A 21,468-nucleotide genomic window follows, 5' to 3' on the forward strand; every position below is an offset into this window, starting at 1 on the left:
ATTGGAGGGGACGTGCCTTGTGAAGTGACTTCGCAATAAGTGGTGGGTTTTGAGAGTTAGACATGGGTGTAAGGGGATGTTTTTGTCACTGTTCATCCTATTTCTTTGGCTGCATCTTGCGATCCTTGGATAGTTCCATAATGAGCGTGAAGCAGCATTGACCTGACCGAACCCTCGTTTGAACATGCTTGTGCAACACCATTTTTTTTGTTCACCATGGCTTAGCTCCTTCCTGGCCCACAAATCTTACCTGTATCTATACACTTTGGTCCTTCAAACTTGATTTTGATCAATTCACGTCAAACGGGAATCCGAGGTCCGAGTTCTCTTGTTGAACTTATTATCTTGCCCAAGGTGTGTTGCTAAAATACCTGACGAGACACACGGAACGTTGACTCTAAGCTCCTTCAACATGTGATACCATGGAAACATGGTCATGCTGGTTGCGGTCTTGGAACTGCAATAGCTTGTTGGACAAATTAGGCTGGGTCAGGTTTCTGAAGATTCACGTGCAGTTGGCCCGGCTTTGTCCATGTCTGAGGGGCTCTATCGATATTTGGAGCTGGGAGAGGCTGCTTGCGGGGGAAAGTAGACGTATACGTATTGATTTTTAGAAGAGCAGAGGCACAAACCCTTCCGTCATGATTTTTGTTCTGGTGGCGCTGGTATCATGCGTGTCCTTGAAACGGTTCGCACTGATGCCTCTCCTGTAGCCACCTTTTTGTCAAGAGCAACGCCTATTTCTCACTACTATTGGGTGGTATAGAACTCTACCGAATCCCATTATAGGGACATCAAGTCTGCCGAGTGTGCTAGATGCAGATTGTGATGTCAATTTGACTGACTCGTCCGAACTCACGTCTTCGTAGAGTGCGTTCACTGTGCTCGTCGTCAAAGGAAAGTCTGACTGCAACACTTAGACTGCGAACTTAGCCTTATCAAACCGTCGAGAAGTCATAAGACAATTGCACGACCTTCTAATGACCAGGTCATTCAATGAGAGTTTTCTACTTATACGTCGTTTAATCACGCGCACAGTATGTTGTGCTCGCGATGCGGACCCGGCTCGCTTTAGCATGCAACCCGCCACAGTGCCGAACCGTATGCCCGTTGGGCTATGCTTAGTTGCCTTTGGAACATCATATTATAACAGGAAGGTCCTTTTTAATACCAATCCTAAATCCTATCTTATGTTGTTGTTGATTTTTGTTGACAAACCCGCGTACAACATTAAGATCACTTTGAGGAGTCACTGAAACCACTACAGTGCCTACCACGACTGCTGAGACACCCGCAAACTGGGAGATTCCCAACCCTTCTCATCAGAATGTCCTTGTTGATGGAGTTCTTCGAAATCCGGCAACTAGAATCAAAGTCTCAGTTATTGGTGAAGGTCTTGGTGGTTACTTAACTGCTCTCGAGTGTTGGAGAAAGGGTCATGACGTCCATTTGATTGAGAAAAACGACGACAGCTCACCGATTGGTATGGGTAAACAATAAACCGCATTTTGAGACTTTCATATTCCGCTGACACGATCGCCAAAGGTGACATGGCGGTTCTCTAAAAACTATGGAACAATATTGATACATCACGAGGATGACCGAACCTCATAAACGACTGCAGTGAATGGGAGAGAGTTACGAGAAATTTGGCGCTATCCGTCGTCAAAGAAAACAGAAAGTGCATCTGATGCTAACAACATAATCGAAACGGGTGCTAGTAAATATGTTCATCATGCAATTGTTACAACACTCTACCAAAGAACCATGAGACATCTGAATGCAGGATGGGTTGAGATTTGTTTTTACTGAAAATTGCGCATTCAAATTCTTTGATTAGTACGGGCAAACTGCGACGGATATAGAGTGAATGGGACCTATCCAAAGCTGCCAAGTCGGAAAACGATAAGTGTCTTTTGATCAGGAGCCATTGAACCCGTTTTGGGGGTTGACTCGACAACAAGACTACTTAATCAGTGTAATTTTTCATGGCGTCACCAATTGCGTTCAACTCTTCGCCTTCCTTTAGTGGTTTCCCTCCCCTCAGATCCTTATTCGTAGACTGAATCAACACCCGGCGGTAACTCGTCAAAGTAGGCGTTCCGCTATCAGTCACCTCCAAGATCAGATGCAGCAACTGGCCCTTGGCCAAAGGCGTCCGACTGATAAGATCCATACACGACTTTTCCGGCTCTGGCACCATAACCTTGATCCTCTTCCCTTGAGTATCCAGCTTCTCGATTCCGAGTTCTGAGACTTCAAATTGCACCAGCCATTGTGTGGCGCTAGGCTCACGATACTGCCACCATGTGAAGGTCAAGTCATCTCCATCGGGATCATATGTTTGTGATGCGTCTAATTCGATGGTTGAGCCAGCTTCTGCCTCAAATTGCAGCGGCTTCTGGCTCCGAGAACCATTGACAATCACAATTGGATGGTGATTCGTGGACGCCAGACTGGGGTTGAGCGACCACTGTATGCGGGCAGCAAAGTCATTCTGGAAAGTGTTGCGCCATCGCCAAATAGTGGCCTGGTTAGAGCGGTACGTCTTGCCGTCAATGCCGATGACAGAGTCAGACATGTCACTGTAATGCTTCCCTTGCTGGCCAGCATCGCTAGCATCTGTTAGGGCGTAGCGACCTCCCCATGAGCCGTACTCGGGATGTTCGCGATCACCAAGGCCGTTTTGGATAAGGTAAAGGAATGTCGGGGTGTCACCCTCGGGGATGAAAAGATAATCAGGATAAGCCGAGCCCAAAGGTCCGATTTGAATGTTCTCCTTGATCCATTGCTTGGAGACCTTGGAAAAGTCCGGACCGCCCTGGTCGAAGCCGTAGTATTTATCACCCGAGATTCCTGTCCAAGCAGCGAGGCCGTACTGGTTCCAGCCGTGAATGGAGGAGATGTAGAATACGTCTGGGAACTGGGTACGAATCCAGGCGGAGGTATCGTCTTGGTCGGAGATGGTGTATACTCTCAGTTTCGCGCGCAGCTTGGTCGCTTCTTCGGCAGAACATTGGTCGCGAATACTCAAAAGGACTTGAGCAAGGACGTTGGTGCCACCCCAGACGAGAACCCAAAGAGGGTCTTCAATAGGTGCCTTAATTCGCTCAAGGAGGAGCTGCGCGCCATCGGTTAAAGGCTTATCGGTACCCACGCCCGCAAATCCATACATCTGTTCGATAGACGTTAGCTTGGTTCAATGATCAAACTCAATGGGATGAACTGCTTTTAGCCGAATGTAGCTGCGAATCTTTAACGTACAGGCGGGCCCGACTTGACCAGAGTCCGAAGGCGATTGGCTGACGGGTATGGATAGTCGGGGTGTGTGTGTTTGTTGAGGTTATCGACGGCTCCGGCATAGGCGTCGAGGATCTTGTGGATATCTTGAGGGCAAACCTTGTTTTTCATCCAAGTTGATGAAACGGCAACGAGGCCTTCGGTCTGAAACTGATTCGAGTAAAGGAGGTAACGGACGAGAGATTCGGCATCATCAGGTTCGTTCGAGATGTCCGTGAGGACGAACACCCTTGGCTTGCTGGGAAAAGTTTGTAACCTGATACTATCGGCCATCTTGACAATGTCGTATGACGTCGCAGTTCACAGTTCACAGATAATGTCTTGATCCAACAGAAAATGAGACGTGACTCAAGTCTAGCGACAAGATTGACAATCAGGACGTCAGTCTAGAAAGAATTAATGGCATGTTCTCACAGAGAATTGCTACAAGTAGCAATCACTTTCCAATGGAAACCTCTTCCCGAAATACTCACGATGGCTGGAATGCTAAAGATTTCCTTGTTAGGTTAGGGAATACGTCTCCTCGTTCCCTACTTAGAAATCCGGCCCGAACTGTCGGGTGCGAGTAACAGATTGTCTCGGTCGGTTTCCGGTCCTGAAGATTTAGCAGGGTGTCAACCCCGCAAACAGGCCAGCTCCGAGATTCGAGCTGGTCCAATTTGGGGCTGTCAGGCGCCCACGCCCGCCATGTGGAGGCGGCGGCGGCGACTCCAGTCTGCCGAGTGATTTACCAGATCCTCGGTTAGGGATTGTTGCGTCATTTATGCAAATTGCGAATTGAAAACTGCGACAATCGCCTCGTTCAAAGGTAAAATGATATTCTTTGCTGTAGCAGCCTAATTATGAATAGACGCAGTCCCAATCCAAAAGATCTTTTCATGGCTCCTAGAAGGATTTCGACTTATTGAATGTTATTGATCAACTTCGAGCATCGAACTGGTACGGCTGATACGCAGCTCGGATGTGATTCAGGGGCAACAACAACGGAAAACATGCAAATACTGCACACCGCCAAATCAGGAAATGCTAACCACCCACCACCTTTTCGCTCAAAGCCACGAGGAACTCGGATGAACCTCGATCAATATCGGACAAGTTTGGTTGCATGGTACGCAAAGTGACAGCGCCACCATCTTTCTTTCATGTCGTCCATACTAGAGTCACCGGGACAATCGAGCCTCGTTCGGCCAAGTTGGACAAATCCCCGCGGGGCACCTCCACAGCTCAAATTACTAGAATCACTCACGTGCACACTATGGTACCACAAGCCCAGTACCTAGATGAGAACAGAAACACACCCTGGCGGAGAACAACAAGAATCTGAGAGCTAGCATTTGATTTATGCTGTGTGTTACGTCTGAAAACTTTCTCATCTCATAAGCTGCCCTCGTGATCTAATGCTGAAAGCAGGCGTTGGAATTGTCACTTATCGCGACTTGGTGAAGTCCTGGAACTACTTTCCATTCCTACGTCATCTTGTACTGTTACCGGAGCTCTCCGGTAATGCCACGGGATTGGTACTCGATCAGGGACAGATATTATGTGGTTGGATAGCATTGTCTCTGCCCTTCTCCCCAGGGCCCAAAAAACCGGTTCTTGCGCGGGAGTCTTCTCCAGAATCCCTCCCGGATGTGGAAAACCTAGGCACTTCACCGGGAAAACGGTGGGTGTTAGCCTGACAATCCTTACTCTCCTGACTCGTTTTGGCCAGTCCCCATGCTCCTCCAAATAGCTGGGGCCCCGCATGCGACCCCAGACAATGCTGGCAACACCCCGGATCCACCGTTATGTCTTTCTCCCGGGATTTCAGGATTGGATGATTGCTCTATGGTGTCGGCTTGGATCATCGGGTGCTATGGTACTTACGAGTCACCCGGATACTTTGCCTTATAAAGACGCGCCAATGTCCGTGATGTTTGCAATCTCGTTGAGAACCGCAAGCTTGGCGTTCCTCGGACTGCAGCCTCTTTCAGCCTCTCCAAGTCGAGATACCTGTTTTTTGAAGCGACATTCATTCTTTCAAAACTGCTTTGTGTTTTTCTTGAGCCACTCTGCGGAAGCAAAATTCTCGCTATGTCTGACGTGGAGAAGAAAGACAATGCCACTCACCTTGAGCACCCGCAGGAAGCTCAAGCTCAACTTGCCACCTTAGGTAATCAAGAGGAACACGAAGTTGGGAAAATAGAATCATTCCGAAAATACCCCAAGGCATCGTTTTGGTGCATTTATGCTGTCTGGTGTGTCCTCGTTCTCAGTTTCGAAAACCAGGCAGGTGGTAGCATTTTGAGCATCCCTGAATTCCGAAAGGACTTCGGTCATCTCTACGAGGGAGACTATGTTTTAGACGCAAAATGGCAATCTGCTTTCAACGGCGCGCCCGTTGCTTCGTAAGTTGTCTCAATCACTGTTTGAATGATTCTCCAGGAGTTGCATGCTGACATTGCATTCGTAGTGCTGTCGCCGGTGCCTTGGGTAGCGGTAACCTCGCAGACTGGCTCGGTAGAAAGAAAGTAATCGCGATTGCCCTGTGTTTCTCCTTCGTCGGCATCACACTTGAGTTCATCGCAACTACTAACGAGGTTTTCTTTGGGGGCAAGTTCATCAACGGCTTTGCCATCGGTGCACTTTCGTCTGTCACTGTTACTTACATCGGAGAGGTAAGACCCAAAAGCCACTATCTTGCTTTAACCGAGTCAGAGACTGATGTAGACTTTCTCAGATTACTCCCCTTGCTCTTCGTGGCCTCTTCACCTGTCTTTCAGCCCTCTCATATACCCTCGGTCCTCTTATCGCCGCTGTCATCATCAATGAAACCGGCAACTTCAATAATCGCTGGGCCTACCGTGCTGTCTTCTGTGGGCAATATGGTTTCGCGGCCATCGCAGCTATCCTCTTACCTTTCATGCCCGAGAGTCCCTGGTACCTCGCTATGAAAGAAAAGGATGAAAAAGCGCTGAAGAGTCTGGCTCAGCTCGGGTACCCTGGCGACGAAGGCCGTATTCGACTTGCTGTGATACATCGGACTTTGGAGCAGGTCAGCCGCGAGACCGCTGGTGCAAGCTACCTCGAGTGCTTCCGAAAGTCGAATCTTAGACGCACAATCATCAGCGTGTCTCCACTCTGCATTCAGAGCTTATCGGGAATCATGTTCGCCGCATCCTACTTCACTTACTACATGCAACTTGCCGGCTACAGCACCGCTGATAGCTTTAAGCTTCAGGTTGTCCAGCAGTGTTGTTCGTTGATCGGCAATGTCATGTCATGGTATTTGGTGGATAAAATGGGACGACGCCCTCTAACGATCTATGGACTTGCAGTCTTGACCGTCATTCTTCTGGTCACTGGTGGTCTGGCACTACCCGGAACGCTCTCATTCAATCGAGGCACAGTAGCACTCCTCCTTCTGTACTGCTGGTGGTACAATGTCACGATCGGCGCAACCGCCTACACTGTTCTTGCCGAGGTTGCAACGTCACGTCTTCGTATCAAGACCATCGCCTTGGGACTCGCAATGCAGAACGGGCTGAACACTATGTGGAGCTTTGTTCTGCCCTACCTCTTCAACCCTGATCAGTTGAACCTCGGTGCCAAGATTACATTCATCTTTGGCGGCCTGGCAGTCATTTCATTGGTACATTTGTGGTACAATCTGCCTGAAACTGCAGGCAGGACATACGAAGAGTTGGACGAGATGTTTATGAAGGAAATTCCTGCCCGCAAGTTTAAGAAATACACACCTGATGCTGCAGTCCGAGGTCAAGTGGCAAAGATGGCCATGGACAAGGAAAACAACTTTTAAAAAGCATACAGAATAACAATCACGGACAATGTCCTGTCATCAATTGATTCATTTATCTGGAAGTCCTGAAGTCTCACCAAACTATTAGAGCGCATGGCTTTGTTGCGAATCTGATTAATCTTGAGGCTAAACACCACCTCAAAGCTCGCAATAAGCAATTTATCCGCTCCACTACGCGCGCGCTCAGATGTGTGGCGCTACCACGTAGGAATCGATAGCACCAAATCGCACTCCTTCAAGAACTGCCATTGGTTATCTCGGGTGTCGAGAAGGATTCATGGCTGTCACCTAAACCTTTAACTCCATTCGGCATGGAGGATTTAGTGCTGACGGCGATAAGGTTGCACTGTCATCACAACTGTCTCTCCTTGAAGGATCTAAGGCCGGCGTATTAAGGGTGAGCTTCGCCCACCTGAAATGTATTGGTCCACTCTCATTCCGTTGAATAAGCTTGATTACTCGTTTCTCCGAAGTTTCATAATTCCGTGAAAATCAGCATCACGAGGCTGTATTGATGGATAAAGGCAACCCGCCGTCTGTGGCGGTGATCGGGGCAGGTGAGTGCTGCCTAAGGGCTACCAAGTAAGACAGGGCTGATAAGAATGATCCAGGTGCCACTGGCATTTCCATGCTCAAGACCTTACGCGAGGATGGATTCAACGCAAAGCTATTTGAGAGACGGGGCCGCGTCGGCGGCCTATGGTCTTATACTGACGACAAAACCATGACCACAGCCCTTCCAAGTAGGCCTTCGTTCTCAAGTTGAATGAAACAAATGTTCAAGACATCTGCTGATTACTTTCAGCCACCAATGCAGTCATCAGCAAGTACACTTGCGGTTTTACGGACTTCGCAATGCCAGATAGTGGGTGCACATTTCTTCTTACGAACAATGCAGAGCAGACGGAAAGACAGACGCTGATGCTCGAGTAGAATACGGGCCTTTCATGTCGCAACGAGATTTTGAAGAGTACATGGAATCCTATGCTGAGAATTTCGATCTCTACAAGCACATGACTTTCAACGCAACCGTCAAGCAGGTCGTGCGAAGTGCCGATGGGTCCAAATGGCGGGTTGAGATGATCAAATCAGGGAACCCGGAGGCCCAAGAGTTCGACAAGGTGGTTCTATGCCATGGCTATCAAACGAAACCAAAGATGCCGGTCTATGAAGGACAGGAACAGTATGAAGGCCTTCTAATGCATTCCCAGCAGTTCCGCAAGTAAGATTGCACTCCTCCCCATTCATTCACGTAACTGGCTAATCGGCAGCGTCTTAGCCCCGAAGATTTTAAAGGAAAGAAGGTCGTTCTTGTTGGCCTGAGCGCCACTCTAAGCGACCTGCTGTCTGTTATTGTCAAGCAAACAGACAAGGCCTATATCTCGCATCGCAACGGCAGCCTTATTGTAGGCCGCTGGCGGAATGGTGTGCCGACTGATCTCCTCGTCACTCGCGCCCGTAGGCAGATGTCGTACTTCCTGCAAAGTCATTTTCCCAATTTAAGTAACAAGCTTGTGATGCTTGCTACAGGCTTTCTCATGAAACAGCATGGCAAGCTCGATCCTTCTTGGCGTCTACTTGACAACATGGCACCACTCAGTCTGCACCTCGCAGGTTGCATAGACACCACTGTCGAGTTCCTCCGCGAGGGAAAAGTCACCTCATTGTATGGAATACAAAGATTCCTCGGGGGAAAATCGATCGAGTTCACTGACGGAACGGTCCTCGACGACGTTGATGCTGTCATCTGCTGCACAGGCTACTCGGCAGACTTTGATCTCGTTCCTTTTATTGAGATGAGCAAGCCCAAAGCGGACAATTCGGGAAACCCTTACGGAGGACGTCCTATCGCTCTGCTTTACATGAATCTATTCCCGCCGGCACATGCAGACAGCATCGCTATCCTTGCGTACTCGATGTACGGCAAGAACAATGGGTTTTCTTTCTCCGATGTCACATCCATGGCTATCAGTAATATATGGCGCGGTGTCAGCGCTGACATGATCCCACCAAGGTCCGAGATGGAACGTGCCGTTGACCGGCATCATCAGTGGATTGCAGATCGCTGGACCCGCGAAAACAGGTCCGACCCGAGCGCCGTCAAACAATGGGAGTTCCAGGGGTTTCTGCACAAGGCTGCTGGCACTGGTATGGAGAACCTCGGTTGGGGATGGCGCGGTTGGGTCACCTGGTTCAGAGAACCGTACATGAGCTATCTCATGAACCATGGTGTAGAGACGGCGTATGCTTTCCGGTACTTTGAAACGGGGAAGAGGAAAACCTGGGATGGCGCTAGGGAGGCTATCATTCACACGAATAAGCTGGTGAGGCAACTGAAGGCAAAGAAATGACATCCAGACTCCCGAGGGTCAAAATGGCCTTTTTCATTCGTTTCGCACACGTCATCTATCAAACCCCGAATTGGCCTTGGAAAATGCACCAGCTGCGGTGATTCAAGTAAAGGTTTTCGCAATGCGGATTCACAATGCGGATCAACTCAAGTCACTAGATCTTTTGAACCAGTTTCATCGTTTTGTTACTTTCAAGTTTAACTGATGTTATTCTCGGTTTCACCAGAGCTGGGTGCTGACAGGTCATCCCGGAGATAGCCTCGCAAACTCCGGGCTTCCAGTCGTATTACCACGAAACAGTGCCGATTGTGCCGTCAGTTCACAGAGCCGAACGAATCCTTCGGCGAAGCTGACGACCAGCTTGACCTGTCGTATATCACCGATCTTTTCATTTCTTATTGCCGATGACCTTTGCTTCGCTTTGATGAGAATCATTGTACCCCTCGATCTGGTTCTCAAATACGTCATTGGCGCAGCCTGTCCCGCACGCCCCGGAATAGCACAATGCCTAGGCATGTCGGAACGGTGTACTTTTCTTTCGGCTTGTGTGTAGCCAATTCCGGGGCATATTTCCGATCTTATGTCAACTGTCTGATGCCGCTGCCGGCCACTGCCCCTCTTCCTGAGACCATAAAAAGCCTGGAGCTCCTTTTTTATATGATATCAAAGGTATCACGAGTTTTATAGACTTGCGTACAGGTCTTCTGTCTCCTCCGCTATAACCCTTTCAATCGCGTCCAACATCAATTCCGCCAGTAATATGTCGAACTTCTTGGCCGCAGCCCCCGAGCCACCCACTGAGTTGGGTAGGCTGCGGGTACTTTCTCCTAACGCCGGCATTCGCGTATCTCCTCTTGCACTGGGTGCTATGTCAATTGGAGATGCGTGGGCCGAGGCAATGGGTGTAATGAATAAGGAGCAGTCCTTCAAGCTTCTGGACGCCTTCTTTGAGGCGGGCGGCAACTTCATCGACACTGCAAACAATTACCAGGATGAGCAATCAGAACTGTGGATCGGCGAGTGGATGAAGGCTAGGGGCAACCGGGAACAGATTGTACTTGCTACCAAGTACACCTCCGACTACAAAAGCCATTCCCTGGGCAAGGGGAACACGGCCAACTTTACCGGAAACCACCGTCGGAGTCTTCACACCAGCGTCCGCGACTCATTGAAGAAGTTGGGCACCGATTACATTGATATCCTCTATATGCACTGGTGGGATTACACGACATCGATCAAAGAGATCGTAGACTCTCTTCATATCCTTGTCGAGCAGGGTAAAGTGCTCTATCTTGGAATCTCAGATACACCAGCTTGGGTTGTTAGTGCAGCGAACACATACGCCATCGACCATGGCAAGACGCCCTTCAGTGTTTATCAAGGCCGATGGAGCGTGATGCACCGCGATTTTGAACGCGACATCCTGCCAATGGCCAAGATGTTTGGTATGGCTCTTTGCCCATGGGATGTTCTGGGATCCGGCAAGTTTCAGTCGAAAAAGGCCATTGAGGAGCGCAAGAAGGCTGGGGAGGGGTTGAGATCTTTCGTCAGCACTGGGCAGCAGACAGAGATGGAAATCAGGGTCAGCGGGGCGTTGGAGAAGGTTGCTGGAGAGCATGGCGTCGAGAGCGTGACAGCTATCGCGTTAGCATATGTTCGCAGTAAGGCAGCAAATGTCATTCCCATCGTAGGCGGGCGCAAGGTGGAGCATTTGAAGGCCAACATCGACGCCCTCAAGATCAAACTCACGGATGAGCAGATCGCTTACTTGGAGAGTGTCAAAGATTTTGATGTTGGGTTCCCAAGCAATTTCTTGGGCGAAGACCCGAACATTGCTGGCAAGTCAGCAAGGCTCTCTCGCGCTGCTCAGATGTCGTTCCCAAATGCAGGTCGCCAGACCAGCATTTGAGAATGATTAAAGAATGCTAGAGGACACGAGAGAGACTTGATTTTTAGACACAAAAGTCTCACAATGCAAAACAGTTTGGCATTCTCTATCCAGTCTACGTATGTTTATCCTCGTATCTCACTGCTGTCTCGTGTGGCTGTTCTATTGTTTAGTTTTTGTAGTTGTGTGCCCGCTTCCCCCCTCTCTGCATATGGAACGTAAGCCAAATAATCTTTATACTGGGACGTTTCTGGATCGATGGCACTAGGCTGGGTCCCTGTGAGGTTGCTTTCGGCTGTAGCACGCGAGCTCTTCCAACCCGAATTGTTTCTTGGTGCACTGGCGGCCGTGAGATGTGTCAATGTGTCCCGTATTCTCCGCACGATTGATCGACCTGTTCGAGGTTGATTACCAGCTTGGGGCTGAGGCGTGGTAGGATTCGACCGGTGGATATGGGGCCCAATTCGCCGGATGAAGGCGGTCATTCCTGGCATGCACGCGCATATAACGCTCATACGCATCTCTACCAAAGACCAGATCGAAAGTTCCTTGAAATCATCTACCAAAAAACACCAGTTAAGCCGATCTAAACAAAGCAAGGAAGTAGAGGGGAGTATCCTTACATGTAGGGTTCTGCGTGTCACCGAATCTTGCAATCGTCGCCAAACGGACACCACTACATATTGTCACGCTGCCGTAACGTGGTGAATTAACACTGATTTCAGGATTATGTATGCTTATGATCAAACTTACAAAAGACCGACAAGAAATATGAGACTGATGCCGATCTTCTTCTTGTTTGTCCAAGAGACAGTGATACTGTTGCAGAGAGTCAGCCATGAGGAGCCAGCCACCTTGCCTTGGGAAATTATGAGTTGGTTCTTACAACTGAGTCACTGGCAAAACGAAAAGAACGAAGTCCAGCACAATGTTGATACCACCATTGATGAACGTCATGAGGGTGACGTTGCGGCACTGGAACGATTGGGAATTAGTACAACACTCAGCGCAAAAGAACGGCTGAGGGAACTTTAAATACCGAATTTGCGTATGGGAATCCTTACCTGTCCTGATTGTTGTCCATCCCACCGCGTCCAATTGTAACTAATCGGTGTGCAGACCAGAGTGATAGCGAGCATTTGACCAAGGCCATAGAGGGTGGTGATACCTAGCATTACATAACAGAATAGTCGAAACCATCTTTCGCTGAAAAGACGAAGGTAAAACAAGAGAATTGACAGCTTTGTTACCGCAACTACAAAAGCATAAAGAAGTTCCTCGACAAAAAAAAGCTTACAGATTGGGTCAATCATAGGACTGTCTTAAACGCCTGCGGGAAGATTCGACTTACGAGTAATATTTGGGTTATATCCTCAGGTGGAACTGACCATATATCTTTACCGAGGCCCAGACTAATCACTATGAAGAACCGGTGAGCTTTGGAAATATGTATAGCAGAAAGGGTATCGCGCACGCGTCTGAGACCCAATATCCGATGGTACCAGCGCAATCATAGCAGCAAGAATCGCCCAATCATCTAGCCCAAAAGAGAATGCTGGATTCAACGAAGGAACCTTTGATAGCAATCGTGCAGCCACAGCCACAAATGAGATTGCAAACAATGTCCATGAAATTGGGGCTTGTACTGTGTTATGGCGGGTTGGCACGCCACAGGAAGTTTTCGAATAGTTCTGCGCCTCTTGAAGTGCAACAGATAGTCAGTTCTTGATTGATAGCCCAAGTGAGGAAGCGAGTTTTATACTCACGAAGGGACTCGATAACGGTGCAGTTCTGCGCCAAGCATAAGCCAATAGCTGCATTAAGCTGTTGGTTCGCACAGATGCATGCAAAATCCGTGGCATTACATGTAGACCTGGCAACTTCTGTCGTTATGCAACCCAACTGCAATTATTGTCAGTCAACTCATGTAAGTCCAAGCCATGTAGTACCATACTGCACATGGTGACAGCAAAACAGCTGTTTGCTGCGGCGCTGGATGTGTCGTGTTAGCAGGGGTTGGTGATGTCGCATTTGAGACAATAGCGCCTGGTAGGAGGGCTGATGCAATCGTCAGATCCGCAACGAAAGCCAGCCTAGCCACCAGCCACGGTTTCATATTGCTGATGAGGACCTGATGGCACCTCTGAGTTGCAGAAGATAGCTGGATTATGCTGAATCATGAGCTGTCCAGATCAAAACATGTTCATTGCAATAGTACCGTCTAGCTGCGCGAGATGGGTCTCCACCTCTTATGAGGCTCGGGCTATTGTATTTGCAGTCTAACTCGATTGAGCGAAAAGCTATGAGGATCGGGGACCTCCATGTGCGCTAACAAATTTTGCATTGCGAGAGCCGCTATGAGACACTGAAAACAAATACTTGAGTGAGGTACCAAACCTAAAGTGGTCTTCTGTACTCATTTTACATACTGCCTCGAGTCAGTCTCGCCGAGAGTGGTTAAGTGTTGGCTGCTTCAATAATGTAGGATACATAAACTTGTGATTGAGAGGAGAGGGACGAAAGAGAGGCAGCGTAGCGAATGTTTGCGTGTTGCGCAGGGACAGCAGTCCAGGATCATGTTCGTTAAGATTGGTCTCATGAGAGTTCAAAGACGGGATGTGAGACCCTGTCAAGCAGGGGATCATACAAATCAATAAGACTGACCGGAAGTCAAGATCTAAACCAGAATATAAGTCCGGTCTCTTTCAAGATCACCTGACAATTGGTATGTCTTCATTCACCAACAAGTACATCTTCCTGATTATGTTACGAGATATGAATGTTTTGGCTCCGCATCATACGACTTTGGATCGAATGTGGACCATGGTAGTGCTCAATGTATCCTTTATCCCCCCCCCCGACTGTCTATGAAAGTAGCTTGTGCAAGGTTTACCGGTCTTGTCTCGATTTTAATGGAAGATCTGCGTTGTGATCGAGCTTGGGCATCATGCGGGCTGAGCGGATTGAGATGAATTAAACCTTGGCAATGAATTATCTTATGCCACGCGCTTGCCTACACTCGATCGCGTGTTTTAGGAAAGGAAACCCCATAGCGGCATAGTGTGCAAGGATAGATGAGATGGACCTGAAAGACTTTTCAAAAAGTCATCTATAACATTGGATCAGCGTGCTCGCTAACAATAGTGGGTGCTCTATTTTTTATGGTGTCTACGAAAGGTTTTTCGTCTGAAAGTCACCAATAACAACAGCCTTGCTTTGGTCAAGGCGAGTTTCATGAAACGCATCGTAACAGGAATACACAGTTCCATTAGGGAGCTCACTGGTAGACAGATGCGCACACGTTGGCCGGGGTGTAGATAGCTCCCGCTCAACCTGCCATGCGCCCTCAAGGAAAGTCCGCCAATTTGGTAGGGTACAGAAGCAGTAAAATCAGCCAGGTTTTCTTGATGGCGTGTGCTTGCAGCTTGACCTCTAAAGCTCCAGGTGGTGACGAAGAAGGTTGAGTCAGTCGTCTACCCGCAGATGAGAAAGCTGTTACAATCACCTGCGAAGACAGTTGGATCAGACGGACAACGGATTTAGGTCCCTCCTATGATTTAGAGTTGGTCCCAGAAACGCTTACATGTGCCAGCACAATACGAGAATCTCGCACTTGATTATCGGGCCGTGAAATGCGCAGTTTGCAAAAGATATGCATTTTCTTTTTTTCCTTAAAGCCCGGTGTTCACGTTCAAGTCAGCCTTTGAACAAAGCATAGACCGTCATTCTTTGCGCATAGCTTTCGGTGTTGAAACCCTAGAAGACGGGTTGTGAGGAGGGTTGTTGGATTACTTTTATATATCAGTTCTGTCCGCAGTGTCCGAGCACTTTGATTGCATTGTAGGTGGTTGGTTTCCAAATCATGTCATTGTGCTCTACTTGGTAAAACGGTGTGGTGCGATCCTGCTTCAACTGGAGACGAGTCTACGTCGGGCGTCTGTAGGCTCGTAATCCTTCCATTGCAGGACATCAGCCTCTACCTCGCTGTAGCTGATACATCCTGCATCAAGGCCACCTGAATCTGGTCTGTGTATTCTATATCAATTGTCTTAGTTACAATACTGAGATTTTAGCTGGGACCATGCTAGCGAAGAGACGGCAGCAGAAAAGGCTTATCTGCCCCGCAGTGAACTCGAAGTGAGCCCGCTGTGCCACGTGTGTGCGCCCGGCCGTGAAGAGTCAACTGCCAATATTCTGAGAAGCACAGATAGAGATACACAAGGGGCCTTTATTCCCTAGTTCATGAAGGGAAGGTGAAACCATTTAGCGCTTGCAGCCCTAGGGTCTTTGCAGATTGAAGCCTATATAGGAATCTGGTAGTGTATGGATTCCTAGTCTAGAAGGCTTGGCAGATCCCACAGGATCGTGATATTACCCTCAGCTCTCGTCTGCAACTCTTATAGGATGCATTGCACTTTCTAAGAGGGATGCCAAGAAGCCTCGCTCTCTCCCTTATCTTTTCCATAAACTGATCAATGCAGGACACCACGGGAAATGTACTATAAAGCTGGGCGTGCCTCATCTCAAATAAACTGTCCCGCAAAGCAGAAGCACACTGCTCTCCAGAAAATTCTTTATCCATAATAACTTCTTTCTCCCGTCAGAATGCGTTTCTCTCCCCTCGCTATTTTGACCGCTCTTGTGACGGTGGCCGCGGCCACTGGTCCAGCTGAACTTGAAAAGCGACAGCTCTCTGCAGTACGTAAAGTTTCTCGACGTAACTAGGAATGTGAACATTAAAATATAGTTCAGTGCGTTCTTCAATGTATGGATGATATTGGAATTTATGACGGCCATGCCATTTCCCAGTGCCGACGAACGTGCGGCGAGCGCCCTTAGGCAGTAGCCACGTGAGTTTACCCACCCTACAAGTGGCTCCAGAACGGATAACAGCCCAGGCATGGCTCACTATGTACAACTCGGTTACTGACTACCTCGGTGTTCTCAGTATCACTATATTATTAGTTTGACGAATGGGGAGTGGATATTTGCCCTAACTTCACCGCCATGTGGTCCGCCATTTGTATATGCATGTCGATACTCCGGTTTGTTTCAGAACTATATCAGGTTTAAGCCGAATGGATCGGGATCATCAGATGTCTTCGTTTATGAATTGACAATGTTGATACCCAAACTTCGTTTGCACACATGATTTCCGGTTACCCGACCCCCACTTCACTGGAGAGTTCACATTCAATATTGACTGCTGGCCTACAAGCGTTGCAGATCAGGAACGAGAATAGACGCAGAGATGCATATAGTTTCTATACATTTGTGTCTCGTGAGCAAAATAACCCTTGCGAAACCACTGGTACTCTAGAACATATCATCAAACGACCCCCGAAGAACATTGTGGACCGACCGGGGGGGCTAAATTATTCTGATACTTCTTTGATAACTCGACAATGATGTTCACGCAAAAGTATAAGGAACGAAAACGTGACAAAGTTCTCATCTAGTATTACAGATTCCTACAACAGAATAAATCCCCCTTATGTCTTCAATTGCGAGAAGCAGGATAACTAACGGATAGCATTCTGAGACTTTACGAATGCTTCAATAGAGCTTGACTCTCAACTACATCCGGCTAGAATCCATTTCCCTCTTCGGCACAATTATGACTTTTTCAAACACAATCTCTAGCCTCATGGAAACTAGCTTAGCTTCTCGTGTTTGAAGCGTCCGTGATCGAATGATGCTCTCGCCTTCAACCCAACAAAATGAGACTGTTGGTGTATTTGAGAGAGAGTTAAGATGTCGCAAAATTCCATTGCTATCGAGTTTCAAAAGCCTGATTTGTTTGATCGTTCAAGCTTCCTAAAAATGTTCAATCCTTGCATCACAATTCTTTAAGACATTGAATCTGCGTAGTATTTAGACTGCCATTTTGCGAGTAATGTAAGAAGGCAGGCAGTACTAAAACACAGTCCTGATTCATCATCCATCAGGTTATTTTCTGTGCCTGGAGTCATTATTAGGTGTCAGTCACTGAAACTATTGGATAAGTGTATCAGTGTTCTGAAATTTTATTTTGCCTGGCGTTTTTTGCACGAAGACACAAAATCAGAAGGCAAAATGATACTCTTTGGACAATATATAAGCATGTTTGACAAGTAGCAATTCGTTAGAGCTTACGGCTCATTATGTAGCTCTCAAAGACGATGACATGTTCGAAGTAGGCTTTTAGGCTAGGACAGCAAGGAAATAAACACAAGTATTAAATGCCGCAAGGTGGAGCAAAGGGGAAGTTGAAGAATTGCTTAAATTTGGACACTGTTAAGATTGACTGTTCAACTGTGCCTTCTGGGTTCACTTCAAGCCGGGACCATTTCCACCAACGGTTTGAATGTAAGGCGGAGCAACGCCAAATTGTGGAAGGCAATAGTGGCCGCAAATCTCAACAAATGAGTCTCGTCTGGCATATTGTCTGCTGTTCATTGGTATTCATGCTAAGCGGAGCTCATTTGTCACGCCAACACCCATTCACCTTTGTTCGCGAATGTGGGTAGACTGGTGAGTATTGAAGATATCGACAGTTGTGCAGCACCACTATTATTCTTCCTCTTTATTCTGAATCTATTCCATTGCACCAAGCTTTTAGTCCCACACTTACATCTCTTTACAACTTCTGGTCATAGTCATCACTTGCTTCTCTGAAGAGCTCTGCAGTACACCTTTTACTGCATAAGCTTGGATCAACCCTTAAGGAAGTCAAATCCCTCCCTCAAAAGGATTCAAGATAGACTTGTCCGTAATATGTTCACGTTACTCAGACATTAATAGAACAACGGCACCCTCAAGGCTGATACCCCCGTAAGAAAACCTTTCCAGACAGGATTATGAAAACTTGTTGAGAAGTATGATATGTAGCAAATTTGTTCACAACATTATTTAGTACCAGTACAGGTCTAGTTAGTTTTAGGCTGTCGTACCGCGGAGATAGCACTTTAGTCGAACCTTCCTTCGTTAAAGATTGGTGCTATATGGTCACAAGTTCGTGGATGAGGGACATCGTCTTATTTTTTTTTACCGTTGGTCAGCGGTCAGCGCAGGCCTACGACTAGCACTATTTTTTCCCCACACGATAGTCTTTCGTCCATAGTTGCTACCGAATCTACACTGGTATGTTCAAATAGTTTAGATGCAGGCTGTAAGTTAAGAAACGTCCGTCGCCAATTTGCAGACATGCTGGTCGGTTTATCACATTTAGAACGGAGAGATTCCAATTCTACATTTAGACACATGGCATATCAAAATCCAAATAAGTACAAAAGCTCGAATATGGGTGTATAACTTGCATTCTAGGTATAACATCATCTCACCAGCATTTGATGTATTCTACCTTGGTGACGATAGCTTGCCTTGACACGATAGTCCGTTCGAAGAGCTGACTCATGGTCATCAGATAGAAGATCAACAGCATACTCTAGGTACGGAGTAAGTTAAGCGTCATTCTCAGTTCGTGACAGTCTCAAATTTTGCGTCATTAACTCGGAACGCCTCAACTTTCGGGAGGTCTGTGTTAGGTAGATTCCTCAATATTTGTACTGCTAATTGGAAAGTGTCCCTCTTAACTTGACTAACCTTTATGGACGTTGCGTCGACACTTTGGCAGTTGACGACTAGACAAGAAATCTGGGCTTCTCTTGGCAATGTCCCTGGGAACAGGAAAAGAGCTGGAGGGCCTTGGCTTGTCTACGGATTGTGGCTATCGAGAATAGAAATGAAGAGAAGTTACTGCGCAATGCATGTATCATGGAGTAAGCTATCTAACATAGTGACAACTAGATGTAGTGATCTGGTCGTGTATAAAGCGTCTCCAAGTGATCGACTGAAGAGTTCAAGGCTGAAAACCTACTGTATCTTATGATTTTTCCTCTGAGGAAAATATTATGCTGTTACATTGACTGCCATAAGCCCGCCAGAACCCCTTACCGTAGGGCTATGCCAATTTGATTCATTGCTTAAGATCATAGCTCAGTTGAAATGCCGAAAAAAGTGCTTTGGGGGTATCAAACTTGGTCGGGAATTTTGGTATCTTCTAGGAGTTGATGGGACAGAGTAGTGCTACGGGCCCAGGACTTATATCTGATCGGGAGTCCAACTGGATCTTTCCGATCACACTCTGTGCAGGTAGTTGGAGGAAAACTTCAGTTGGAAATCACTACAATTGCACTGGTCGCAGTACGTTTCTCGAGCTTTACTGAAGTCAAGAGCTTGTCGCTGGTGAACGCTCATGTCTCACATTATGAGTGGGCGTCATGACTACAATTATCACAGAACACAATCTTTGAAAAACGACCAGTCTATAACCTTCTTTTTTTGACAAAAATGAATCAACCGCTCGTGGATATGGAACCAGGCAACTGTAAATATTTATGTCGTGGCGCCCACTCACAGTCGATGGAATGATTGACTATTGGCTTGTTCCAGAATCGAATCGTAGTTCAGATAGCAACCGATCCACCTCGCGGACTCGCGGCAGCGGGCTTGGCAGAAAGCCGTAATGGTCAAACCCTCGCAACTCTGTTTTGTTTCGGTTTCATGTTATCGAAAGCTGGCCAATTATGCTGAAGACCGAATCTGCATGCAGGTTGATGGACCACGCAAGACTTCAGGCTGTTTCCAGGGAAGCACCTAGTGCCTTTGTTTAGCTTAGACAGGCATATGCTTTCCTGGGCTGGGCTCTGTTTGCAGATGGTTGAACATGAAATGGGGAGAAAAGCCATGACGCTGAGAAAGGGGTTCTTTTTCTTCATCTTCCAACTCTGCCACTTCACTCAAGGTGCCCTTCACGCAGAGAAATGGTTTACAGGTCAATTTTGTCCAAATCAAATTCAGAAATGGTGAAATGACTATGAGACCAAATGTTCCAGCACCTGGTATACCACTTTATGATGTACAACTTTGGCGGCAATTATCGAAGTCGACTTCGGCAAAACCCATTTTCGATTTGCACGCGACTTGATTACGGCTGGCATGTCCTAATCCTGTGGAGTCCATAATGTGACAATCAAAAGCATGTTTGTTCATACGAATACGGTCGATTGCTTGACTTCACAAAAGATCGAACCAAACTCTTCGAGCATAATGCGTCGCAAGTTCAAGATCTTCTTTTCCAGCCTATTGGACCACAACTGATAACCGCTGTCCGTGCTGGACGGTCATCAAAGCATCGTGCCACAGCATGCATTCAGCCCTGTAGTAGACTTGCCGGACCACCAGAACAAATCTCTTGTAGACAGACTTGAGCCGGCCTCCAAACTCTCTCCAGCCCTTACGTAGGAATTTTGGGCCGATTTGGTATGATGTAAGCCCGCCTAGAACCCTTGCGCTCCGCCGAGCAGTCAGCGTAATGGCTACCACAGAACAAGCTGTATAATGAACCCTGAATGAAAGATAGGACGTTATGACTCATCCAGTTAAGCGTCTCGCAACGTTCTTCTGTGGGTCGATGCACTCTGGACCACCCTCCTCGAAGAAATGACATTAAGCTGAGTCCAGTGCATAATGGGAGAAATGTTTTTGACACATGATGACAGTCGGCCTGACTATGTACTTGGCGTGTTTTCCGCAACCGTGCAGATTACGCTTTGGTGATAACGTGGCGCGGATGCAATTGGTCTAGTATCTCACTAAGTCTCAACCATTCCTTATGGTTTCCGAGATTCGTAGCCTTCTTTCATCGTTCTAGATCAATGGCTCTTCCGGTTTTCCGGTTCTTGTAACTAATTGCCGTTTGCAGGTGGTGTGCTTCAACGTTTTGTAGTCATTGAATGCTCTTGTTGGTTGGAGACTTTGTCCCGGCCCAAGGGACGCATCTACCGAAAGATTTTCTTTCACACAACCACAAAATCAGATGAAGGCTAATCTGGCTGGCCCTTGAACTGTATGTAGAACCATCGCTATGGACCACTTGGACATGATACAGTGCAGTGGCTTAACACTGAGGTCTTCCAGAATAAGGTTACGAATTTCATGCCCCTTTGCAAATGTGGCGTAACTCCAAGAGGTAACACCCTCATCCTCCCCTCCTCAACATCCAAGGTTCTTCCTCTGTTCAGCCATTGTCTTGTCTACAATACTACCATACGCACAGTATAGTATGGCTACACATCGTCAATAACACT

The 21,468-nt window shown here is 47.4% G+C and overlaps 4 protein-coding genes across 4 annotated transcripts; 3 read left to right on the plus strand and 1 right to left on the minus strand.

The window, feature by feature from the left end:
• Positions 1 to 1,969: 1,969 nt before the first annotated feature.
• Positions 1,970 to 3,573, minus strand: ColSpa_11347 (uncharacterized protein; the record flags this gene model as incomplete). The annotated part of the gene is made up of 2 exons (XM_049277559.1): positions 1,970 to 3,175; positions 3,265 to 3,573. 2 exons carry the CDS (start codon positions 3,571 to 3,573, stop codon positions 1,970 to 1,972), a joined length of 1,515 nt encoding a protein of 504 aa, XP_049133516.1.
• Positions 3,574 to 5,373: 1,800 nt separating this feature from the next.
• On the plus strand, positions 5,374 to 7,099 carry ColSpa_11348 (maltose permease MAL31; the record flags this gene model as incomplete). Its single annotated transcript, XM_049277560.1, has 3 exons — positions 5,374 to 5,687; positions 5,753 to 5,957; positions 6,020 to 7,099. 3 exons carry the CDS (start codon positions 5,374 to 5,376, stop codon positions 7,097 to 7,099), a joined length of 1,599 nt encoding a protein of 532 aa, XP_049133517.1.
• Positions 7,100 to 8,046: 947 nt separating this feature from the next.
• Positions 8,047 to 9,450, plus strand: ColSpa_11349 (monooxygenase aurF; the record flags this gene model as incomplete). Its single annotated transcript, XM_049277561.1, has 2 exons — positions 8,047 to 8,321; positions 8,379 to 9,450. The coding sequence occupies 2 exons, from the start codon at positions 8,047 to 8,049 to the stop codon at positions 9,448 to 9,450; spliced, it is 1,347 nt and encodes a 448-aa protein (XP_049133518.1).
• A 760-nt stretch (positions 9,451 to 10,210) lies between these two features.
• On the plus strand, positions 10,211 to 11,359 carry ColSpa_11350 (putative asparagine synthetase [glutamine-hydrolyzing]; the record flags this gene model as incomplete). Its single annotated transcript, XM_049277562.1, has 1 exon — positions 10,211 to 11,359. The coding sequence occupies one exon, from the start codon at positions 10,211 to 10,213 to the stop codon at positions 11,357 to 11,359; it is 1,149 nt and encodes a 382-aa protein (XP_049133519.1).
• Positions 11,360 to 21,468: the final 10,109 nt, after the last annotated feature.

Source organism: Colletotrichum spaethianum (assembly GCF_022836535.1).
Source record: "Colletotrichum spaethianum MAFF 239500 DNA, contig45, whole genome shotgun sequence".
In the NCBI taxonomy this organism is placed as follows: Eukaryota; Fungi; Ascomycota; class Sordariomycetes; order Glomerellales; family Glomerellaceae; genus Colletotrichum; species Colletotrichum spaethianum.